The following is a 23780-nucleotide window of genomic DNA, read 5'->3' on the forward strand; positions in this document are numbered from 1 at the left end:
TTTCGATTGAGTTGAGTTTAATAGCCTGATGGCTGTGGGAAAGCAGCTATTCCTGAACCTGGACGTTGCAGTCTTCAGGCTCCTGTACCTTCTACCTGAAGGTAGCCGGGAGATGAGTGTGTGGCCAGGATGGTGTAGGTCCTTGATGATGCTGCCAGCCTTTTTGAGGTAGCAAATGCAATAGATCCCCTCGATGGTAGAGAGGTCAGATCCGATGATGGACTGGGCAGTGTTTACTACTTTTTGTAGTCTTTTTCGCTCCTAGGCAATCATGGTGCCGAACCAAGCCACGATGCAACCAGTCAGCATGCTCTCTACTGTGCACCTGTAGAAGTTAGAGAGAGTCCTCCTTGACAAACCAACTCTCCGTAATCTTCTCAGGAAGTAGAGGCGCTGATGTGCTTTCTTTATAATTGCATCAGTGTTCTTGGACCAGGAGAGATCTTCAGAGAAGTGCACACACAGGAATTTGAAGCTCTTGACCTTTTCCACCATCGACCCGTTGATATAAACGGGACTGTGGGTCTCCATCCTCCCCATCCAAAGTCCGCAATCAGTTCCTTGGTTTTGCTGATGTTGAGGGGCAGGTTATTGTACTGGCATCATTTGGTCAAACGGTCAATTTCTCTTCTATACTCTGAGTCCTCCCTATCAGTGATACGTCCCACAACAATCGTGTCAGCGAACTTGGTGATCGAGTTCATACTATGGCCGGCTACGCAGTCATGAGTATAGTGTGTGTGTGTGTGTGTGTGTGTGTGTGTGTGTGTGTGTGTGTGTGTGTGTGTGTGTGTGTGTGTGTGTGTGTGTGTGTGTGTGTGTGTGTGTGTGTGTGTGTGTGTGTGTGTGTTTTCACTGGTATATTGAAACACGACACACTGATCCGTTCTGTATTATTAATGCCTGCAATATTCTGTTGTGCTGAAAGCAAAGCAAGATTTTCATTGTCCTATCTGGGACACATGACAATAAACTCTCTTGAACCTTGAATCTTCCTCAAGCATTGATCCCTGCAGAACCATGGGCGGCACAGTTGCCCAGTGGTAGAGTTGCTGCATTACAGCTCTACCTACCCGGGTTCGATCCTGACCGTCTGTACGGAGTTTGTGCGTTCTTCCTGAGACCGCGAGGGTTTTCTCCCCACATACCAAAGCTGTTTAGGTTTGTCAGTTAATTGACATCTGTAAATTGTCCCTGGTTTGTAGGATAGAACTAGTGCATGTGTGATGGTGGGTCAGCACAGACCTGGTTGGTCAAACAACCTGTTTCCACTCTGTATCTTTAAAACTAAACCAAAAAACCTAACTGAAAGCATATTCCAGCCAGAATAAAACCCTTTCACCACAACTCAGTCTTCTATGAGTACGTCAGTCCTGAATCCAAACTATCGTCACATTAGATACCATCTGCCTCAATCTTCTAAATATCACAAACAAAAAAAAACATTTTTTGTGTTTGTTGGATGTCAAAGTTATAAGGAACAAGAATAAAAGTTAAACAGAGGTCGAGATTGAATCAGCTATGATCTTATTAACAGAGCAAGCTTGAGTGGCCAGGAGAGCTTCAATTTAATTTGTTCTTATTCATACCCCCAGATGCTCAGATGGAAACCATCAGGAGCTGGTTTATCAATCTTAAATTTGAGTAAGTGAGAAACTGTTCAACAATTCAGTTAGTTGTAATCATACCCTTGTTCTCCAAATCTTACTAGCCTTCTTTAACAAAAAATAATAAACTTTGGTCACCAACAGCTCTGGCTGGAGGTCTGAGGTTAGCAGCGTTCCACATGGATTGGTGCTGGGACTGGAATTACTCAAGTCTATAGCATGGGATGAAATTGCCAAGCCTTTAAAAAAATAGATTAATTTAAATTTGCTGGCACCAATATACAAAAGCCATATTATTGTTGACAACATGGAAGTATTAAGAGAAGATAAACCAAGTCCAATTGATATGCCTCATACAGATTTCTAAAGTCATATTTGATAAATTATAATTGTAAAAAACATTGAAAACAAGTGCGTGATATTAAGGAAACATGGCAAAATTAAGACATGCGTAAAATGCAGAAAAAAAAGAAAAGCAACTGATCTATTTCATGGCTACTTTTATATTCATCATACAAAAACAATAATTGAAAGGGAAACAATATTAATATTACACAAGGATACACAAATTGAACACATGGTGAATTGTTATCTGGAAGAGTTGAAAACGACACAAAAATCTGGATGTGTTCAGAAATAGTGGCTGAGGTATTATAGCAACCATGCAATGTAGAAAAATATTAAGTACATTGTAACATTTTAATCAAAAGAGAAGATTTGGTATAGAAGCACAAACATCATTGCAGCATCTGTAGTTCATCTGTACACATCATTGCAATGCAGGTTGCCAAAATACAACACAATAGGTCAAACTGAATGCTAATTCAACGCAAAGAACACTACATAATGTCTTGCTTAAAAACGTTACGTATATATGTAATTAGCACAAACCTTGATAAGAAGGATATTGCGTTTCTCCATACGTCGAGCATTTGCTTCCTGTTGCTCCCGCCTCTTCTGTTCAGCCAAAAGCTGGGTTCGCAAGTTCAAAACATCATCCTGAAATTGCCGCAGAGATTTTTCCAATATTCGACCACTGCAAGACAACAAAAAGCATTAGAAATGTACTGTATTAAAAAAACAGAAAGCATGAGGACGTTTCCGCACAATATTACATCTATTATTTCTTCCAGTAAAGAGCTGTGGTTTAGAAAGTTCCAGATAAACAAACCATGGGACCACTGCTAGAATTTTGATCATTTGTTTTAAACTCCATGGTCGCTCAATGTTTCAATGCTTTAATGATAAGTTGGAGGCCCATTTTCATTTACCTTTCTAAGTATACAATTGGGAAACAAACATTTGGAAAACATTAGAAAATGTACAAATTTAGTTTCAGTGTTCTAAAAAAAAGAGACATACAAGGCAAGTGATAAATACGTTTCAACTCAATACACAATATAACTGATTCGAATTAAAATAAAACACCAATTAGAAAATAAGCAACTAAAAAAAGTAGCTAGATGCCCGAGTCTTGGTTAAGAAGCTAGACACATTTTTGAGGTGGTGGTATCCCCAACAAATTAGTGAATAAATATATAATGCTGAAGTCAGCTAATTCCTCTTTCAACACTGAGCATTGCATTTTATAACTTACTTATCAAAGGGAACTGGCTCAAGAGTTTCTCCAGCATTTTTGTCTACCTTTGATTTTTCCAGCATCTGCAGTTCTTTCTTAAACAAGTGTTTTAATAGTTTGCTGAATGTTTACAATTCACCACTTTATTTCATCCGAATACAATGCATTAAAATAAAATAACTTACAAAAAAGGCTTATTCGTGATAATGTTTAAGTAATGAGCATTTTCTCATTTTAATCTATAAAAAAAACTTGAAAGATGGGTGATTAAATTGACTTGCAATTCATAGAAATTCTGATAAGGACAATCTTGATCAATATATGCATATTTGTCAAATAATTTATGCATTTATTTTACGCAAACTGCATAAACAGCCAAGTGACTGGCATCGCCTTTGATCAATAAGGATGTGGTCTTACCATCAAGGATGAAATGTACCGATTTGATATGCTCACAATGCTATTTCGTTAAATTATCCTTTAATAACATGTCACATTTCTCACATCTGAAAATGTTCCGACTTTCCTCCTCCTAACAAACTGAACTAGAAATTTGAACCAAACCACAAAACGCATTTCCAATAATAAGAACAATATTTGTAGATACTTGGAACAAAAATTTGCATTGAGGTTTAGGTTTATTATTGTCACAGAGGTACAGTGAAAAGCACATTTACAAGATAATGAGCCAGATCATCCAAAGATAAAAACTGCCCAAGCCAACCAGTCATCTATCCTCAGAACACTCCCTCCAGGAGCAAGCCCCAACATGTTGCTTTCCCATTGAGAAGTAATCACACAGCTGATTAGCTAGGTCTTGTGTAGCACAAGATCCCTCCCTCATTATAGTGCCTGACCCACAATTGCTTTGACTGGAGATAACAACCGACTACAAACTGGTTACCAAACTTGTCCCTATATTTGAATGTTTGTGAATGTCTTTGACATTGATAACATTTATCAAAGACAATTAAAGAAATGTAACATTTTAAAAAACTTAAAACATTTTCAACGAAACAAAAATGTTTAGATAAAAAACTCAATTAAATAAATACGTTATACCCCCCATTTTGCCCATAGCTATTTCTTCTCATTGAAATCATTTGACCCAAACCAGGTTGAGCAGGCAGATTTTCCAGGCTAAATATTTGGAAATCTATGTATCTCACTGGATTCCTCAGAGCCCAACAGCTGACAGCATCCGTGAAATGGGAAAGTGCATGGTAGAAAAGGAGAGAGACAGAGAGAGAGCGAGAAGAAGCTTGTAAATATTTTATTTTTATATTATAATTTCCTTATAATAGGAAATAGGGTGTGGGGGTGGGGGGGGTGAGAAGAAGGTGGATTAGAGGAGGGGCTAGACAAAGCCCTGTCCTGCCTTTTTTTATGTTCTGCTGTGTATCACTTTACTGATGTAACTTGAGTTATGGCAGCATATTTTCTTTTAATTTCCAGATTATGCTGATTTTTCAAACTGTCATCATGGGATTTATTTATAAATTATGAGTGTGAAGCATCAATATTTAGAGTGTTGATTGATTTCTGGAATGCAATGTATAACCTGTATTTTCTCGACTTTTGACAATTTGATAGATTCAAAAGGTCAGCCCCAATTAGTGCTTACCGCTGGTTTTAAATGGCGTCTTTGAGGCGAGATGCGGGCGCAGCAGCCGTTATGGTCGCTGGCCAGCAGGAGGCGACAAAATGAGTGTGGGGGGAGAAGGATTTAATGAAAAATGTGGACATAAACATAACAAAATCTAATGAGGAGTGGATAGTTGGAATGAAAAGTGAAATGTCTACCGAAATGGCTGCTTCTATGGGTGAGAAGCCAGTTTATTTTTGAAATATTGGGGGGTGGGGGGGGGGGAGAAGGATTTGATTAAAAACGTGTACTTAAACACGACGAAATGTAATGAGGAGCGGATACTTAGAAAGAAAAGTGAAATCTCTACCGAAATGGAAAAGATCTCAACGATTGTGCGTCTGGATCCGGCATGGCAAGGAATCAAAGGTAGAAATGCAGCCGGCAGCCGTACATGTAAATGGATCCATTCCGATTGGACATCTGTGAGCATTGGGCATTGTGATTGGACATCTGCGAGCATTGGGCATTGTGACATCACACGATGGAACGAATCAAAAGGCAGAAAGGCAGCCGGACGGCAGGCGGCAGCCACAGAGTTTTATATAATAAAGATAGATAGATAGATAGATAGATAGATAGATAGATAGATATGCATGGCAAGTTTTTTTTTAATTGAGTGATGGGTGCCTGGAACGCTCTGCTGCAGGTGATAATGAAGATAAATACTATAATGGCATTCAAGAGTCTTTTAGATAGATACATTGTATGCATGGAATAGAGAGATATTGATCATGTGCAGGCCAAGGGCATCGTGATCAGTATGGATACTATGGATCAAAGGGTCTGTTCCTGTGCTATGCTGCTCCATGTTTTATGTTCCGGTAAATTCACCCCCTAATTGAGTACTAAACCAAAAACAATATTGCTAATTTAATATATGAACAAAGTGCCAGAAATGTATTATGGCTTTGCCAGTAATATGTTCCAGATTTGTTTGCCTCTCCTATGAGAGAAATGCAGACATAGTCTTTCGTGTGCTTTGTGACCAGATTAGGTGTAAATCGACTGTAAACATGATATGCAGTTTCTCATGTGCTTAACACTAAATGCACCTGTGAATTTCTCACTTTTACACAGTAAAGATGTCTCCTTACCGACATCATTGTTGAGGAATCTGCTGCAGAATGACGAATCAATAATGAACTCGAATTCTCATCACATTGCAGTTGAGATCCTTTTACCTGCATGGCTTGAGGCCTGTTGATTACTTCATTCCGCTCCCTAATGGTACATGTTAATATTGCTGCCATCATAATGTCAGTGAATGTCAGGGATGATAGCCTGCATGCTTGTCCGCATTTCACAACATATCCTGAACTCTACATCCAATAGCAGTTGTAATTACGAACCACCGCTTTAAGAACACTCATCATGGCAGAACATGCTTTGTGCATTGCACAAACCTCCTGATATTAAATTACCTGATTTCTTGCATTTTCATGCAAGGTAGGAGTTCAAGCTCATTCCGTCAGGTAATGTTACAAGACAGCAATTCCTCTTCATATATTTCTGATGATTTATGATTAGACGTAACTGGCCCGAAATGTTAAATGCTTCTCCCTCCACAGACATTATCTGGCCCGCAGCTACTAAAATGAACCTCAAGAGGACTTGTGACAGAATGAACCGTGGCTGTTTATTCGTTTAGAAATGCAGGAGGATGCATATGTAAAAAATCAAGGAGCGAAGAAAAAGTAGAAAAACTGGAAACAACCCTGTTTGACGCTGTGAATTCACCATTTACCCCGCTACTCCTTTCGCCGAGAAACAGACAAATTGACTTGAAAAACTGTCAAAAGTAATTGATTTACTCATTAATGCCACTTTGGTTTAGAAATTTAGCTTTATTTACCTTGTTGGCCAATTATTCCCATTCTTTTAATCCTGCTTACCCAAAGACTGCACATAATCTAAACTCCAGCCTGCTCAGTTCCACTAGAGCAATACCTTTGGATATGAATTGGTACCAAAGTTAATAACTGCAACTGCACTCGTACTAATTTAGATTATCATTAGTGTCTCTTCAGTGATCTTGGAATAAAATACACAGAAAGATTGCATATGTATGAACATATGACACAGCAGGAATGTGCCATCGAGACTGCTCTAATATTCAGTGAGGTCATGGCTAATCTTATTTGAATCAACCTTATTTTCCTGTCCGATCTCAATAACCTTCAATTCTTCGGACTCACACATATCACAGTTTGCTTTGTTAAGACTTCAGAACCCCCTTTCAGATTGAACGAAAGCACATTCGAGTTTGATATAAGATTGTTAAGTAGCCAATTATTAATTAAACTCTTTACACAATATTAAATATACAATCATCTCTTCCCTCATTTGTTCCTTAACAAACTGATTTAAAAAACAATGCCTAATACAATCCATGAATTTAGCTGTCGCACTCTTACAGCTAATTTGTTTTGCCCAGTCTTTATGTAATTTACATTTCCCACAAATATTCTATTATCTTTGTTACATGCAGCCCTAATTTCCCAGTTTAAATCCTACATCACTCTTCATATTTGGGGACATATTGACAACTCTCATTAATATTTTCTGTTCCTTGCTTGTTCTTAGTCATTTTTTTCAATACTTGATAGTTTTGAGCCAAGATCTTTTCTCTACTTTAATTATCTTTATTATCAGGCCAGCCCCACTTTCTAATTTGCCCGTTTCATTTCCAAGTACACATTAATTTACCTATCTTGTTAAATATGTTGAACATAATCAGATTAAGAGCATTCAATCTTGTCATCTTATCCTTTTCAGCATGAAAGTGAGTGACCTATCGGGTGTGACTGCATTAAGGTGATTTTCTCTGGGTGAAGTTTTAGGTTGTAGCTCAAGAGGTTCAACAGAGGGTGATGGCAAGGTAAGGTTAGGTGTTGTTTGTGATTTTCTTCTTTAGTTTAGATGTAAACAGAATGGAAGTGGTGGTATGCTCCTCCTGGGGGATGTCAGAGAATTTTCCACCTATGCCCAGCTGCAGCTCCTGACTGGCTAATGAGGAAACTGGAGCTGCAGCTGGACAAACTCAGGGTGGTCTGGGAGAATGATAGTCATAGATAGGAGTTATAGTGAGATGGATCACTAGGAAGGGTAAAAACAAAGAGTGCAGAAATCTCCCGTGTCTATTCCACTCAAAATAAAATCATTTTTGACACTATTCTGGGGGGGAGGGGGGTAGGGTTGACTGTACAGGAAAAAGCAGCAGCTCTGTGACACCAAGTCTGGCTCTGAGGCACAGCAGTAGGGTGAAGTCAGGCTAAATTGATAGGAGATGCTATACTAAAGGGGTCAAGCAGAAGGGATCTCATGGAAATTACAGAACATTCTCAAGGGGGTGAGCAACCAGAGATTGTTGTGCACAGTGATACCAATGATATAGGTTTTTAGTTCAGAGATACAGCATGGAAACGGGCCCTTCGGCTCACCGTCCAAGCTGGCCATCGATCACCAATTCACACTAATTCTATGTTACCCCACTTTCTGATCCACTTCCTACATATTAAGGGGATTATTATTTTACAGGGGCCAATTAGTCAAGTCAAGTCAAGTTTATTCGTCGCATACACATACGAGATGTGCAGTGAAATGAAAAGTGGCAATGCTCGCGGACTTTGTGCAAAAAGACAAACAAACAACCCAAACAAACTACAAACAGAATGTAACAGAATCACATATTCTTTTCCATATTAAATATTGTGGGCGGAAGGAAAAAGGGAAAAAAACAGCAATTAAAAAAAAAAAAGCAGTAGAGTGGTACAGTAAAGTTAGTCCCTGGTGAGATAGGAGTTTACAGTCTTAATGGCCTCTGGGAAGAAACTTCTTAACCTACAAATCTGCGTGCCTTTGGCAAGGAAAAGAGATGAGATCCTGTGGAATGAATGTAGGGAGTTAGACAAAAGGTTAATAAACAGAACCTCGAGGGTGGTAATCTCTGGATTACCCCACATGTCGGTGAGAGCAGGAATAGAATACCACATGTTGGTGAGATTAGGAATAGAATATTGGCTAGAAAAATACATGCTGCGGAGCTGGTGCAGAAGACAGGGAGTCAGGTTCTTGGATCATTGGGATCGCATCCAAGCAGAGGTAACTTGTAGAAAAAGGACGGGTTGCACATGAACTGGAGGGGTATCAATATCCTGGGAAGGAGATTTATTTGTGCTACTCCGCAGGGTTTAAGCTAGATTTGAGCACGAGGGGGGAGAAACAAAACAGAAAGGAGGCAGAATGTAGGTTTGGGGCAAATAATGAAATTAAAGAGCACAAGATTAGAACCGACAGGAAAGGGGCATGTTAAACAAGAGTAAGTTAGAAAGGGTGCAGAAGAGATTCACCTGGATGTAAACTGGCTTGAGTTATAGGGTTCTTTAAACTATCATTACTGTCTAGATTTGACTCCTGGTATGAACAGACATATGTTGGAAAACAAGATTGGCATTTCTACTACATCAAATTAAGAGCATTGTTTAAAGAATGCTCCGGATGTAGACATATTCTGACCATTTCAATGCTTGAACATTGATGGCCTGTGCAGAGGTGTTTTTCGTCTTAAGCTGTTCTGTACTGTGTGGGTTTTTTTTTAAACCGACATTTACCCGACAGGAGAACTCTGGATTAACGCATATTATAAGAAAATCCGTTCTATTACACAACACAGATCAATCTTAGAGTCATTGAACAAAGACTGGCATAGCAAAATTGAGTCTAGGAAACAATGACTGATGAATGATTGCACTTGTTCCTGTTCTCAGCCTGAGAAACTGCACACAAATGCCTTAAACAATTGATAAATGATATTTGTGCAATAGTTCAAGATGGAACCCTAGATCACCTTGTCTTGGTGACACAGTGGATAAGAACAATGTCACTTTACCTTGAGGGCCTGGGTTCACATCATCCCACACAGAAATCATTGAAAGTCCCCAACCTGAAATAATTTCATAAATATTAGCCCAGAGCACATGCCTGATCTTTGTTAAGTCCTAAGTGATACTAAATTGTAAACTATATTCAGTTGCCGTGGAAAGATTGATATGGCAAATGAAAACACAAGTTCAGCAAAGCTTTCTGTGGCTGAGATCAATTGATGGGGAATGGTTATTTTTTTTCCAAATGCTAATATGGCATATCTGAACTGGATGTATTTGATGCCAACACTAGCTCAAAGATCCATTATCTTCACACCATAAGATTTAATCCCAATATATATTGCTTCTCCCACTTAGGCAGAGATTGCAGTTCGGACTTTAATACAAACTCTTCAATTTGTTTGCACGTTGCACCTTCCACCGCAAAGATTTAAGAACATCTAAACAAGCCCCGGTATATTGACAGTGTTGAAATTTTCAAAAATAACAATGGTGTTAGAATAATCATCAGGACTTTATAATAATCATCAGGCAGGAACGGGGTACTGATTGTGGATGATCAGCCATGATCACATTGAATGGCGGTGCTGGCTTGAAGGGCCGAATGGCCTACTCTGTACCTATTGTCTATGGTCTTGCTTGTAAAAATATGATTTTGTTCAAGTGAAACATAGCTTATGCAGGGAAAAATGCCCAAGTTAAACACTACCAGCCATCCAGTTACGCCTTATGTGAGAAAACAAAGATTATACATCTCGAAAGGTAAAGCCATGGACGAACAATCGCCTGCACATTTTAACAACATAAAACAACCAAACTAACAAAGTCAATAAGGATTCTTTCCCCAAGAATTTCTTTCTCCCCCCACATCATGCCTACGTGAAACCATCTTCTCTTTAGAATCAATCAGTACAAAATCTACTGTGCCCAGAAACATGGTTGTCAGGGTGGCCTGCAAGTAAGAACGAAACGGCAAGGACTATGACCACACCCCCCATTTGGGCCAATGTATAGGTTCTAAAAAATAAGATTGAGTGCCTAAGAGTAAGACTGCTTTACCAAAGGGATATAAGGGAATGCTGTGTACAGTTTCACAGAGACATGGCTATCACCAGCTCGTCGGCGGCAGCGGCAGAATGCATTTTTTCAAATTTCCCTTCCACGATTACACTCCTGGGCATCGGGGGTTACCAATGTGGCGGGGACTCGCAGGAATCCAGCCAAAAACAAGTCGGACACGGGTTGTGTGCAATAGACGTGTTTATTCTCTCCAATACAGCTCCCTACACCTCGCCGGACACGGGCGTTGCCCAGCCTTAAATACCAACTCGGGTACCGACCCCGTGACTTGCGCCTCCCACACCAAAACGCCGCCCTCTAGAGCCGATGGTTCGTTGTGCCCTTGGGTTGCCACCAGGTGCCGCCACACATATAAGATTATTAAGGGTTTGGACACGCTAGAGGCAGAAAACATGTTCCCGATGCTGGGGGAGTCTAGAACCAGGGGCCACAGTTTAAGAATAAGGGTAGGCCATTTAGAACGAAGATGGGGAAATACTTTTTCACACAAAGATTTGTGTGACTGTGGAATTCTCTGCCTCAGGAGGTGGTGGAGGCCGGCCCTCTGGATGCTTTCAGGAGAGTTAGATAGAGATCTTAAAGATAGCGGAGTCAAGGGATATGGGAGAAGGCAGGAACGGGGTACTGATTGTGGATGATGAGCCATGTTCACATTGAATGGCGGTGCTGGCTCGAAGGGTTGAAAGGCCTACTCCTGCACCTTTTGTCTATTACCTCTCAACATTATCCTCATCTTTAAATTTCAGGTTGTTCTGGAATTAGCATTGATCATTCTCTGTACTTCACCCTTTCTTTTGTTTATAATTAGGTTTAGGAGAAAGAAAATAAACAAAAATAATGGAAAACGAGTGGGGATATCAATATACAGTGCCTTACAGTACTCCAAGAATAGCAGTTATGCATGCCAACTATAATTCTTTCACCTGCTATCACTGTAAACCCACAATTCTCAAATCATTTAATCATGGCATATACTTATTGCAGCAAAATTTTGACGACCTTGGAAGGTGACAGAGAAATTGCTCTCAGCAAGTTCAATTCAAGTTACAATAATGAAGAGTCAATGAAAGTCGCATAAAACTCATTTACCTGTAGCCATCAATAACATTTGTACTTATGAACTTTAAATAGCTATCATCTGACTCTAGTATGCATGCACTGGCTTTTTATTTTTATTTTTTTCATACTATGACAATATCCTTGAAAATAATTTGCATGGTATATCATTGCTCCTTGATGAATACATTTGCTTTGGTGCAATCAAAATACAAATTGACAATTTTTGCATTCCTTTCTTACTTATTTTCTCTGCTCTGAACCATATTTCTCAGAATACAAGGGAGGCAATGTTGACATATATGCAGAATCTTGGTAAACATAAATTATTAATGAAGCTCTTTAATAAGTTTAACATAAACTTTGGGTGAAAGAATAATAACGGCATAGGAGGTAATTTAACTTTCCAACTTCACTTTCACTGGAAAGTAGGAGGCTGCAGAGTGACCTAACTGTGGCTTTAAAAATTACAAGATGAATAGATAGGATGGTCATCATTTTTTTCCAGGTGAGAAGAATCGAGATTACCACGTACAGGTTTAAGTGAGAGGGATGAAATTTAAGTGAGAAATTAAACAGAAATATAAATGGGAAATTTTTCCACAGAGGTTTGTCACGTGCTGAAGTACAGTAAAAAGCTTTGTTTTGCATGCAATCCAATCAGATAATACAATAATGAATTCAAGCAAGTCAAACTATAGGTGGACCAAAGTATACAGAGTGCAGAATATAGTCAAGGGATTTAATTGACATATGTACCAATACAGGTGCACAACCTTTTATCCGACAGCCTTGGGACCAGACACTTTTCGTAATTCGGAATTTGTCGGTCTTCGGAATGGAAATTTTTTAGCGTAGATTTGAATGGCTGGCTCAGTGGTAGAGTGCTCGGCTCATATCCGCAAGGTCGCGAGTTTGCGCCTTGATCCCGGCAGTTCCTCGGTCGCGAGTTTGAGTTTTCAATGTAGTTTTTTCTTGCAGAATAAATGTCTGTATGAAATGCAGTGTGTTGAATGAATTCCTGAATTTGTAAATGTGACCACAGCATTGAATCACCTCTCGCACTCATGGCACCCTAGCGGGGCTACATGCCCTTAGGCGGCCTAAGGCGACATTTTCACACTATTATATCCTTGTGCGGCAGAGGTGCCAAACGTGATCTTTGGTGTACAGACGACATCCTGGAAAAAATGTCCGGTTTCTTCCAGGTAGGCGATATACCCTCCCGGGCAATATACCCTCCACTTCTCTTTTATGAAGGGGATTTAGTTCCCCTTTCTTCCAGGACCGACCGGAGGTTCCGCTGTCACCTCTGCGGGCCACCCTCGGTGAACGCTCACTCAACTTTGTCTTGGGATTCCTACTCTCCCGCGCAATGTACCCTCACCTTCTCTTTTATGAATGCGGATTTAGTTCCCCTTTCGTCGAGGACCGACCGGAGGTTCCGCTGTCACCTCTGCAGGCCGCCCTCGGTGAACGTCCTGTCTCCCTGTCCCTGGGATAGCAGGGGGCGATCAAACAGCACAATACCCCCCTCCCCCTCCAACTCCAGAGGAATCCGCTCCCCGATGGGCCGCTACGGCGACAAGTGGCAGTTCGCCCACAGCCCGAGCTGCGCGACCCCAAGAACAAGACGTACCTTGCACACCATCAGCTTCTGCCCCTACTGGGAGCGTGTTCCTCTGGAGTTGGAGCGGGGCTGGGCTGGAGTTGCTGATCTGGGATCTCCGTGCTTGCAGTGGGCCTGGGGGTCGGTGTCCCGATGAGGGGGCACAGCTCGGGCTGTGGGAGAACTGCCACTTGTCGCCGTAGCGGCCCATCGGGGAGCGGCTTCTGGTGGTCCTGATGTCTCCCGCTAGTTTGCAGTTTTCCTCTGGAGTTGGAACGGGGCTGGGCTGCTGCTGGCTGTGGGTCTCTGGGATCTCCGTGCTTGTAGTGGGCCTGGGGGTCGGTGTCCCATTGGTCCTGACGTCTCCAGTGACTGGCACTGTATGCTGGCATCGCCGACTTGAAGACAGTGCAAAGCCCCCACGCCGGTGCAATGGGCGGGGAGCTGGAGAGGGGAGGGAAGGGGTCACACACATGGCCGGGAAGCAGAGGGGTGTAGGTGGGGTGAAACTGAAGGGAGCGACAATCTGCTGCTCCCTGCCCGCTGAGTTAAAAAGTTCCCACGCAAGACTGTGTATCGTGAGTCTACCGTGGGAACTTTTTAACTCAGCTGGGACAGACAGCAGCATATTGTCAATTATTAACCCTCCCGCGCAATATACCCTCACCTTCTCTTTTATGAATGGGGATTTAGTTCCCCTTTCTTCGAGGACCGACCGGAGGTTCCGCTGTCACCTCTGCGGGCCGCCCTCGGTGAACGTTTTCAAGGACCTTTCTTCAAGGACTGAAAAAATTTCCGCTATTCGGAGCTTTTCGTTATTTGGATATTCGGATAAAAGGTTGTGCACCTGTACAATCAAATTCTTACTTGCAGCAGCATGAGGTTTACAACATAGGTACGCAATAGATCACAAAATAATAAAACAAACAAAAAATGTTCAATAATTTGTTTTAAACAATATTGGTGTAAATAAATGAGCCCGAACTCCCTAGTGCAAACCAAGACAGTTTGAAGTTTAATGGGTATTTGTAGTGTTCAATAGCCTGATGGTTGCCGGGAAGTACTGTAGCTATTTGTGATCCTGCAGATCTGGTTTTTCCAACTCCTATACCTTCTTCCCAATGGCAGGAATGAAATGATTATGTGGCTTGGGTGGTGTGGGCCCTTTATGATGCTGGCTACCTTGAGGCAGCGCCTCATATAGATCCGTTCGAAGGTGGGGAGGTCAGTACCCATGATGGACAGGGCAGAGTATACCACTTTTTCTAATCTCCTTCTTTCCTGGTCATTCGAGTCGCCGAACCAGGCCATGATGCAGCCAGTCAATAAGCTGTCTACTGTACCCCTGTAGATGTTCAAGAGAGTATTTGTCAACATGCTGAATCTCCACAATCTTGTAAGGAAATAGAGGTATTGATGGGCTTCCTTTATGTTTGCATCAATGTGCTTGCAGTTCTCAGTATCTGGATTCTCAATGTGCTTATAGGTCTCAGGAATGAGCTGCCAGAGGTGGTGATGAAGGCAGATACAATGACAGTATTTGAAGCCATTTGAATAAGAAAGGCGTAGGGGGATACAGCCCTGATGAGGACGAGTGGGATTGAAGTAGAAAGGCATCATAATCAGCATGGAAAAATTGGGTTGAAGACACCCGTTTCTGTGCTGTCTGATTCTATGAACTCTATTCTCCCCAGTATTTCCCCAAATTCCGGTGATTAATTTCCCCTTCAAATATTTACCCAATTCCTGTTGTAAACCATACTGCACTAACAGAAGATTTAAATAGTGAAACATTAACTTGACATGAAACAGAGAAGCAGGGTGACAGTATAATAGCAGGACCAAGACTTGGTACAGACAACTGAAGCACGATTATTGCCCAAGTGCGAAGCATCAGACCTCCAGTGCCCAGAGTTGAACCTTGACCTCGGGCACTATCTGTGTGGCAATTGAAGGTTCTCTCAGCAACCATGTGGCGGTCCCTCTGAATTCTCAAATTTCCTCCCACATCCCAAAGACAATCAGGTTGGTATTGGCCATTGTAATTGCCCCTCCTGTGTCGGTGACTGGTTGATTAGAATTTGGGAAGAATAAAATAATTGGGATTAATATTGGATTGCTGTAAATGGGTGGTTGATGGTTATGGCTGATGGTGGGCCAGGCGGGCATTATCTGTGACTCCATGCAAAACACTAAGAGCAGGACGACTGTTTAAGCTTGAGTATTTGTTCCTGGTAGACAGTTATGTTACCCAGAGCAGCTCTCAGTATGGCCCAAAATTGCAGTTCACTCTAACAGTTACCAGATAATTCATTCTGAGTGACATAGTATGTTTAGCCAAGTAAGAGCAACTCAAATTTAGAATGTAAAAAATGTTTATCATTTAAAATAAAATAATAAAATAGAAGATCCTAAACAGAAAATATTTCCTAGATTTTCTTTGCAATTGATTTCCATTAACAATGATGTAATATTCCAGCTCCATCCAAATCAAAGCATTATCTTGATGCCATCTTGAAAAGAAAATTACCATATGCCTCAAAATTAACTCATGTTCCAAAAAGGTACAATTCACATTCATAAATACAAATGCAATAAAGATATTCATTCTTGCAAACCTACAAAACAAATTGTTTCATGCTTCTCAATATCTATTACCTCCTTTTTTCCCCTCAAGCTTCATTTTACCTGTACATATTTATCCTTGCATATTTACTGTGTTGTAACCAAGAGAGAGCTCTTGAACTTATTCTTTGTAAGGGCCTCAATGTTGATTTAGCCTTCCTCGCTCCATCTTCTAGTCTTTCAGCAAACTTAATATTTTTAGAATGAAAGACAGCTGTTGGCAATTCACTCTTTTCTCATTTACACCATCTTCAATCTCACCTTAACCTTGATGATATTCTGCAATATGCATCTTAGCCCTTTATTTATGTTTCTCACTAAAGGAAAATAATATATTTTATAGAAAATCATATTACAAAGCAAGAATGCTTAAAATGGTTTTGAATACTGCAGTGATCAAAACATGATTTTTCACAATTTGAGAGGATAAGCATTTACTGAAACACTCATTCTCAAAAAGTGTTTTGGTCATGTAGCAAATCTACCAGCAACTGTAAAATGACTTCAATAATATCAGAGATTTTGACAAAGTTCTTTAATATTTCTAGCCTAAATCAAAAAGAAATGCACAATAAATGACACTAGAGTTGTTACAAAAGCAGAAACTGAAGACAGTGACAGCACTAAACAAATCTGCACTGTAAAAAAAACCATATCATCTGTTTAAAAAACATATCCTGCCTGATAGCACAAAGCTTTCAAACTTTTAAACTATTCTTGAATGATGACCATCGTTGTATCCATTTGGTTTTCAATGTGTAATGATTCAAAACCCTAATAAAGTGATGACTTAACTCTCAAAGAGTATAACACGAGCTCAATCATTGCTATCTCGCACAAAGGTCTTTGTTGCACATAGAGAAGTGAAGCAGACAATCAAGATCCAGGTTGTAAAACTGCTGTTGCTGGTTAAAAAGTTGAATAAAAATAGGTGATTGCTTTGTGATTTCAGGAAGCTAGGTGTAAAATTAGTGCCGTGGATATCACCAAAGATTTATACAGAATGCATTTTCACTGTGGAATATTAGTAAGAATCCATCGTATTCTTAGCTCCTTATTGTTTGAGTTGCTACTATATTGTGATATATTGTGAAGAAATATTTAAGTATGAATAGTTTAGACCTATTAAGCGTTAAACCATCCAGCTTAAATACATTTGATAGCAATTAGACCAAACTAGATAGAAATAAAATAGCGTAGCAAAATCACAGTTAAAGTGGAATTATGCAAAGTAGATGATACCTTCATGGATCACACAAGAATAATAATCAACCAAATATTTTCTTGCAAAGAGCAAGTACTATTAACTACTGAAACAGTTATGTCATTCCTGATTAAAAGAACAACCATGATTAATAAACAGACTGTGAATATAGCATTTACAGGAGGTTGCAGCCTGCTTGCCCATATATTTCATCAAAACAAATCCTGCCGAATGCATGACAGTATGTGGATGAAAATAGCAACAGTTTATCAAGGCAGACAACTGGGTATGTTATCAGACACAGACCGTTTCGCTTGGACCATTAATCACAATTACCCTAACTCATTCCACCCTAGCTAGTGGCGACAGGTGGCAATTCCCAATTTCCAGCTAATACAAATCCAGAAAAAAAGCACAATATCTTTAGCCGAGTGCATCTGCCTCCACTTATTTCTTCTATGACTTTTCAAAACAAATAAAGTTTATTTCCTTAGCTCACTATCATCAACAAACTATAACCCTGCCCTTGGGTGACAATGCAAGTTTTCTCCCAGTGATAAATGCTGCATCTGGTCACTTCATTTGATTTATTAAAAAAAGTTATTTCAGACTCTGGACAGGAACTTCATGTTTCCATTAAGATTTTTTCTTCTTCTCAGATATTAAGAAATACACTAGGGTTATTTAAAGCTAAAATTTTCCTGGTTTGAGGTATTATCAATTTTTCTGCACTTGCACCACAGTTTGAGTTAGCACATAAATCTTCTATACATAATTAAAACTCTGATCTTGTGGTCTTTCGGTTTGTGGGCTTTTCTATTTGCGCAAAAACGGTACGCGATAGTGCTGCGATTTTTCGCCCACTTACTCACCATTCTCCTGTGCTGCGAGTGCAACAAGTTTCGTTCCGATCGATGGTATATTGTAAATGTTATCGCGGTTTAAAAATCGTAAAAAACGCGCATGTGCAGATTGCTGTCAATTAGGAAGGGGCGTCGCCTGGCACCATCGCCTCACTGATTGGCCGCGTCCGCTGTCAATCGGCTGGAGGTCGCCATGGTGAAGGAGTGACGCCAACCTCACCCCGCCCCCAGCACAGCGAGCCCGGCTCCGTCGAGGCCCACGTGCGCGAGTGCTTCGGCCGCCTACAGCCAGGGCAGGGCCGAGTATGAGAACGAGGCCGAGTTTCAGGCCCTGGCGCTGCACTACGACGTGGGTAGGTGCCGGGGCAGGGAATTGGAGTGAGGGAAGGAGGATGAGGGAAATGAGGAGGAGGGACATGGGGTGGTAGAGGAAGATCGAGGGGGGTGGGGGCAGCGCCGAGCCCCACTGTCTACCCGCTGGCCGCGGGTCCCGGGACGGGCAGCGCTCCAGCAGCTCCTGCCCGCGGCGCGGACACCGGGAGGGGCCCTAACACACCGCAGCGTTACACGGTGAGAGGGAGCGCCACAGCCCGGCGCACAGCATGGGGGGGGGGGGGGGGAGAGAGAGAGGAGAGGGGAGAGAGGGATGAGGGAAGGGAGAGGGGAGAGAGGGATGAGGGAGGGAGGGGGGGGGGAGGGAGGGAGGGGGAGGAATGAGGGAGGTAGAGGGAGAGCGAGAGGGAAAAGGGAGGGAGAGAGGGGGTAGAGGGGTAGTTGAGTGTAGGGGGGTAGGGAGGGGGTAGAAGGGGTCCGGGGTGATGGGCAAGGTGAGATAGAGGGGGGGAGTAGAGGGAGAGGGGGACAGGGAGGGGTGGATTTGATGGGAGGGGGTTAGGCGTAAGTGGTGGAATATTGCATTGGGGGAATTGGTGAGTGGTGGAATATTGCGTTGTGGAACGTTCCAGGCCTCCTGTGTGACAGGGACCCAACGGTAGCAATGTTACAACATTTTGAGATTTAAAAAATCAAGTCTGTAATTTATCCCATCAGATAAAGCATAAAAATAAGTTTAATTTGACACCTAATTCACTTCCATATCTTCAGTGTTAAACAGGCTATGTCTATTTTTATACTCAGAAATTAGCATCTTGTTCCCTATTGCTTTTCCATTGACTCAACACAAAAGCTGTGATCGAGGACAGTCAAAAGCCCAAAGCTTTCTTAAAAATTAAGAGAACTGAATGAATTTTTCAGTTATTATAGATTGAAGCATTCTGAAACAAATATAAAACATCTTACTTGAATGACCTGGAATTAAAGCATATAATTAGTTAATTACCTAATCGTAGCTAATTACAAAATTGACCGTTGTGACGGAAATAGTAATAAACACCCTGACTGCCTTGTAAATTCAAACATGTGATATTCTCAAGATCAGAACTTCAATATTATTATATAATATGCTGTAAGTCCATAACAGATAGGTAAATAAATTACAATTTCTAGAAATAGACCAAGTCTTTATGGAGAAGATCAGTTGCTAGCTGGTACATTGGCATATCATAATCAGTAACATCATCATACTCCTCAGATTGTAACCAATAAACAACTCTGTACACCTTGTATTTCCTCAACTTTTCAATTTTGGCATTGTAAACTATAAGTTTTTGATCTCCAAACCACGCATGACATGCCTTTCTGCCCAATACTTTCCCATTAAGAATGTCCTGTAGATTCCATTTCTTAAGAAAAGGATACTTTTTAAAAATTGCTTAACTATCCAAATAACAAATTAATCCCATTCACACAGGAATTCACAATATAACATGATTTTTAAGTCATGAATTTATATGTCAGATGGAAGGAATTTAATGTTTAATTCCCATAAATTAATCCAGAAACATCCTCTCAAAATATAATCAAAATTATTGTTTTTTGCACAATACATGCGACTCAAACTGTTGTGGATATTTAGTTTAAAAATAATGATCATGGAGAGAGAATAACACATAATCTAGACAATTTGGACGGCTCATGACATTTGTCCAAAAAAAATGGGCATTTTAATCATCTTGCTTCTGGAACGCGATCGATTGGAACATTGCATTTGCGGTGAATTTTTCCTTATCGGCTGGAAAAACACTGCCGGTTCGTATGGGGCCCAAATAACATCATGGTACTGTCTAACATCTGACCTCCTAATCTAGAATCTTTTTTTATAAATTTCAAACCCTTTTATTCTCTGAGGGAATTTACCTGTTTTATTCTCGTTAGAGTTTACATTTCCCCCCCCCCCCCCCCCCCCCCCCAAGCCTGCGTGCGTGAGGCGCAAACGCAACTCGCTGACCAGGTAATGAGAGTAGAGAGTGACTTCCCGGAGTAGAGAGTGTACTTCCTGCAGCAGCTGAGAAAACATAATCTGCCACAGGTAATGATGGTCCAGTTTTATACTGCCATCATTGAGTCTGTCCTCACATTCTCCATCATGGTCTGGTTTGGCACAGCCACCAAGCACGACATCCAGAGGCTGCAGCGCATCGTTTGATCAGCCGAGAAGGTTGTTGGCTGCAACCTTCCCCAAACCCCCCCCCGCCACAGCCAGACATACAAACAGCTTTTTTTTCCACAAGCAGTAGCTCTACTCAACAGCCAAATGTTTATAGCCTCCTTTTGCTCTGGTATTTTATTTCATTCTTCACATGTTTAAATGATGCTTTATTTTTAATTGTTTACTGTACATCGTGTTGTTACCTGCGAGCAAAGCACCAAGGCAAATTCCTTGTATGTACACATACTTGGCTAATAACATTTATTCAATTCAATTCAATTCACTTGCACTTTGCTGCATTAACTGTCATTGAAAAAGTTTCAGGAAGCACCTTTGACCACAAGTCTATTCAGTACTGCACAGCTTGGAATGCACTGCAGGACTTACAGGAAAAGCAAATTCAACCCTGTGGGATGGTTTCTCAAACAAACTGTCAAAGCCATTTAGCAGAATGTCTCACTGGCAGAACATATCAACAACCACCAACACCTTGTTTGACTAGCAGTGAGAAGGACCCCCTTGATCAGGTCCTTCTTACACATTTCCCATTTGACCTGCAGCGCATGCTGCGCTCAAGACAATTATTTTGAGGGTGAAGTAATCACCCACCTCCTGTGATCACAATAGTGTACATCGACAGGTTGGGCCTTTGTAATTATGCTCTCAAACACCTCATAAGTACATTGCTTAAGGAGCAAAATGCAATTGATGTTGACCTGTGGCAACTGTGCAATTGATGGTACAATGAACAAAATATGCCCCAACTGCATTTCATGCATAAATTATGAACGAAGCATAATTTTGGGAATAAAATCTTACAAAGTTGATACAGCTGAATGAAGAGGGATGCGAGTCAACACAAAATTAACTCATTAAAAACAAGCACGACATGTTCTTGCTTATTGAAAGTCAAGTGATTTTTGAGACGTTTAAGTTGCAATCAATATTTCCTGGCAGCACAAAAATTCAATAATTTTAGTTTTCCTCAGGTAACAATGAACATACCATCTCTTCAAGAACGCCTGTGAATTAAAACCACAGCAAAACTGGCTGTAGGATAAGATTTTAAAACAAAAATTAGTAATGGTCTCAATTTTTAAAAAAACACTCAATACTGAGATAAGAAAGGGATTTCTCACAATGCACAAAGGGATGGTAGTTACCTGAAATCAATGTCCATTGATTTTACCTAAAAATACTCACCATAAAATCCAATTCCAACTGAATAGATTGAATGAGTAGAGAAACATTATAGCGTTACTGCACTTCAAACAAATTGTAGAACTTAACAATTTAGAGGCCTATTTGATAAAGCTGATCACTACTGAGAGATCATTTGTGCTTGATCTAAGAGTTTTGCCTTGAAATCCTTTTTAATCCATGAGTCATATTCAAAAAATAAATCATTGCATTCCCACTATTATTAAAAACTTGCAGTCAAATGATAAATTTAAAGCTACACCTAAAATTTTAAGGGTCTAAAAATAGCAGATAAAAAACATGTGTAACTATTAGAAAAGAAGTACAACCAGAAAATTGAATCAATATGGAACATGTTCAATATTGTCACCGAAATGCTGATGCCAAGAATTTCAAACTGAATGTTTAGATCAGAAAATTTGTTTCTGCTTGCACCATTTGCATGCATAGAATAATATTTCAAAATATAACTTCACTTTGAAAATCTCTAGTAATCAATCCGCTAACATTTAAAATATTGTAATAATGTTTGAATAAAATTTTGTTTTCAGGTTGAGTGGTACTCACTGGGATAAAATGAAATTCAAGTGTCATCACCAGGTTCAACCAGTCATAATACAACAATCACTGTTTTGTCCTCACATTAGATTTCCTATTTTATCCCTTTTATGGATCCAGTAGTAACTGTACAAACAATGCCTCAAACAAATTTAATTGAGACACTAAGTGAGGCCAGATAGAAATAAGGTGGTAGAAATTAAAAAATAAGGTGACCTACTGAAAGTCCAATCATATTAGTGAAAATCAATGAATTGCAGATAACAGAAATTTTTAAACAAAACAAAAAATGTCCGAAGTACTCAACAGGTCAGTAGCATCTGTTTAAAGATACTTCAATAACTTTCAATTTCTAGGCACCCATTGCCCTGTCTTTACCATGGATGTCCAGTCCCTTTACACCTACATTCACCGCTAGTTAGGTCTCATGGGACTGTGATTCTTCCTTGAACAGAGACACAATCAGCTCCCTTCTAATAATATTCTCCTCCGCCTGGCAGAACTTGACCTCACCTTCAACAACTTCTCTCACTTCCTTTCAATTAAAGGAGTAGTTATGGGCACTCGCATTTGTCTCAGCTATGCCTGCCTTTTTGTTAGTCACACCGAATAGCCCGTGTTCCAAACATATACTGGCACCATTCCACAACTTTCCCCACTGCATCGATGACTGCATTGGTACTTCCTCCTGCACCCATGCAGAGCTCGTTAATTTCATTACCTTTACCACTAACTCCCACCCTGCCCTCAATTTCACTTGGACTGCCGCTGACATCACTCTCCACTTTCTCAATCTCTCCATCTCCACCACAGAGTACAGACTATTAACCGACTCCCTCAGTCACCTGGACTACAACTCCGCTTACTCTGCCTCTTACAAAGACACCGTTTCCCCAATTCTCAATTTTTGCTGCCTCCAAAAATGAGGCTTTCCTCTCTAGAAACATCCAGGATATCTCTTTCTTTAGGAATCGTAATTTCTCTGTTGCTGTTGTAGATGACACCCTCATCCATGTCTCCTCTGTGTCCCGCAGTTCTGCTCTCACCCTTCTTCTCTTCACTCCCCTAATTATTTAAACTTCCTTTCCAATTCCCATACTAACCTTTTTGTCCTGGACCTCTTCCATTGCCAGAGTGAGGCCATAAACAAAGTAGAGTAACACCACCTAATATTCTGCTTGGGTAGCATACAACCCAACATTATGAACATAGAATTGTTCAATTTCAGTTAATAACCCCCTCCCCAACTCGCTTTTGCCCTTTCTTCCCATCCAAGTGTGTACCCATTTCTCCCAATATCATGCCCCCTTTCCCCCCATC

General features: G+C 40.6%; 1 protein-coding gene across 3 annotated transcripts in view; it reads right to left on the reverse strand.

The window, feature by feature from the left end:
* The window catches only part of mad1l1 (mitotic arrest deficient 1 like 1), a 610531-nt gene that overhangs the window by 501442 nt on the left and 85309 nt on the right, over positions 1-23780 (reverse strand). For all 3 annotated transcript variants that reach the window (XM_055651367.1, XM_055651368.1, XM_055651366.1), the window contains exon 11: positions 2499-2643. In XM_055651367.1, the coding sequence (XP_055507342.1) occupies positions 2499-2643 (145 nt within the window). The remainder of the gene's footprint in view (positions 1-2498; positions 2644-23780) is intronic.

This window comes from Leucoraja erinacea, chromosome 20 (genome assembly GCF_028641065.1).
Source record: "Leucoraja erinacea ecotype New England chromosome 20, Leri_hhj_1, whole genome shotgun sequence".
In the NCBI taxonomy this organism is placed as follows: domain Eukaryota; kingdom Metazoa; phylum Chordata; class Chondrichthyes; order Rajiformes; family Rajidae; genus Leucoraja; species Leucoraja erinaceus.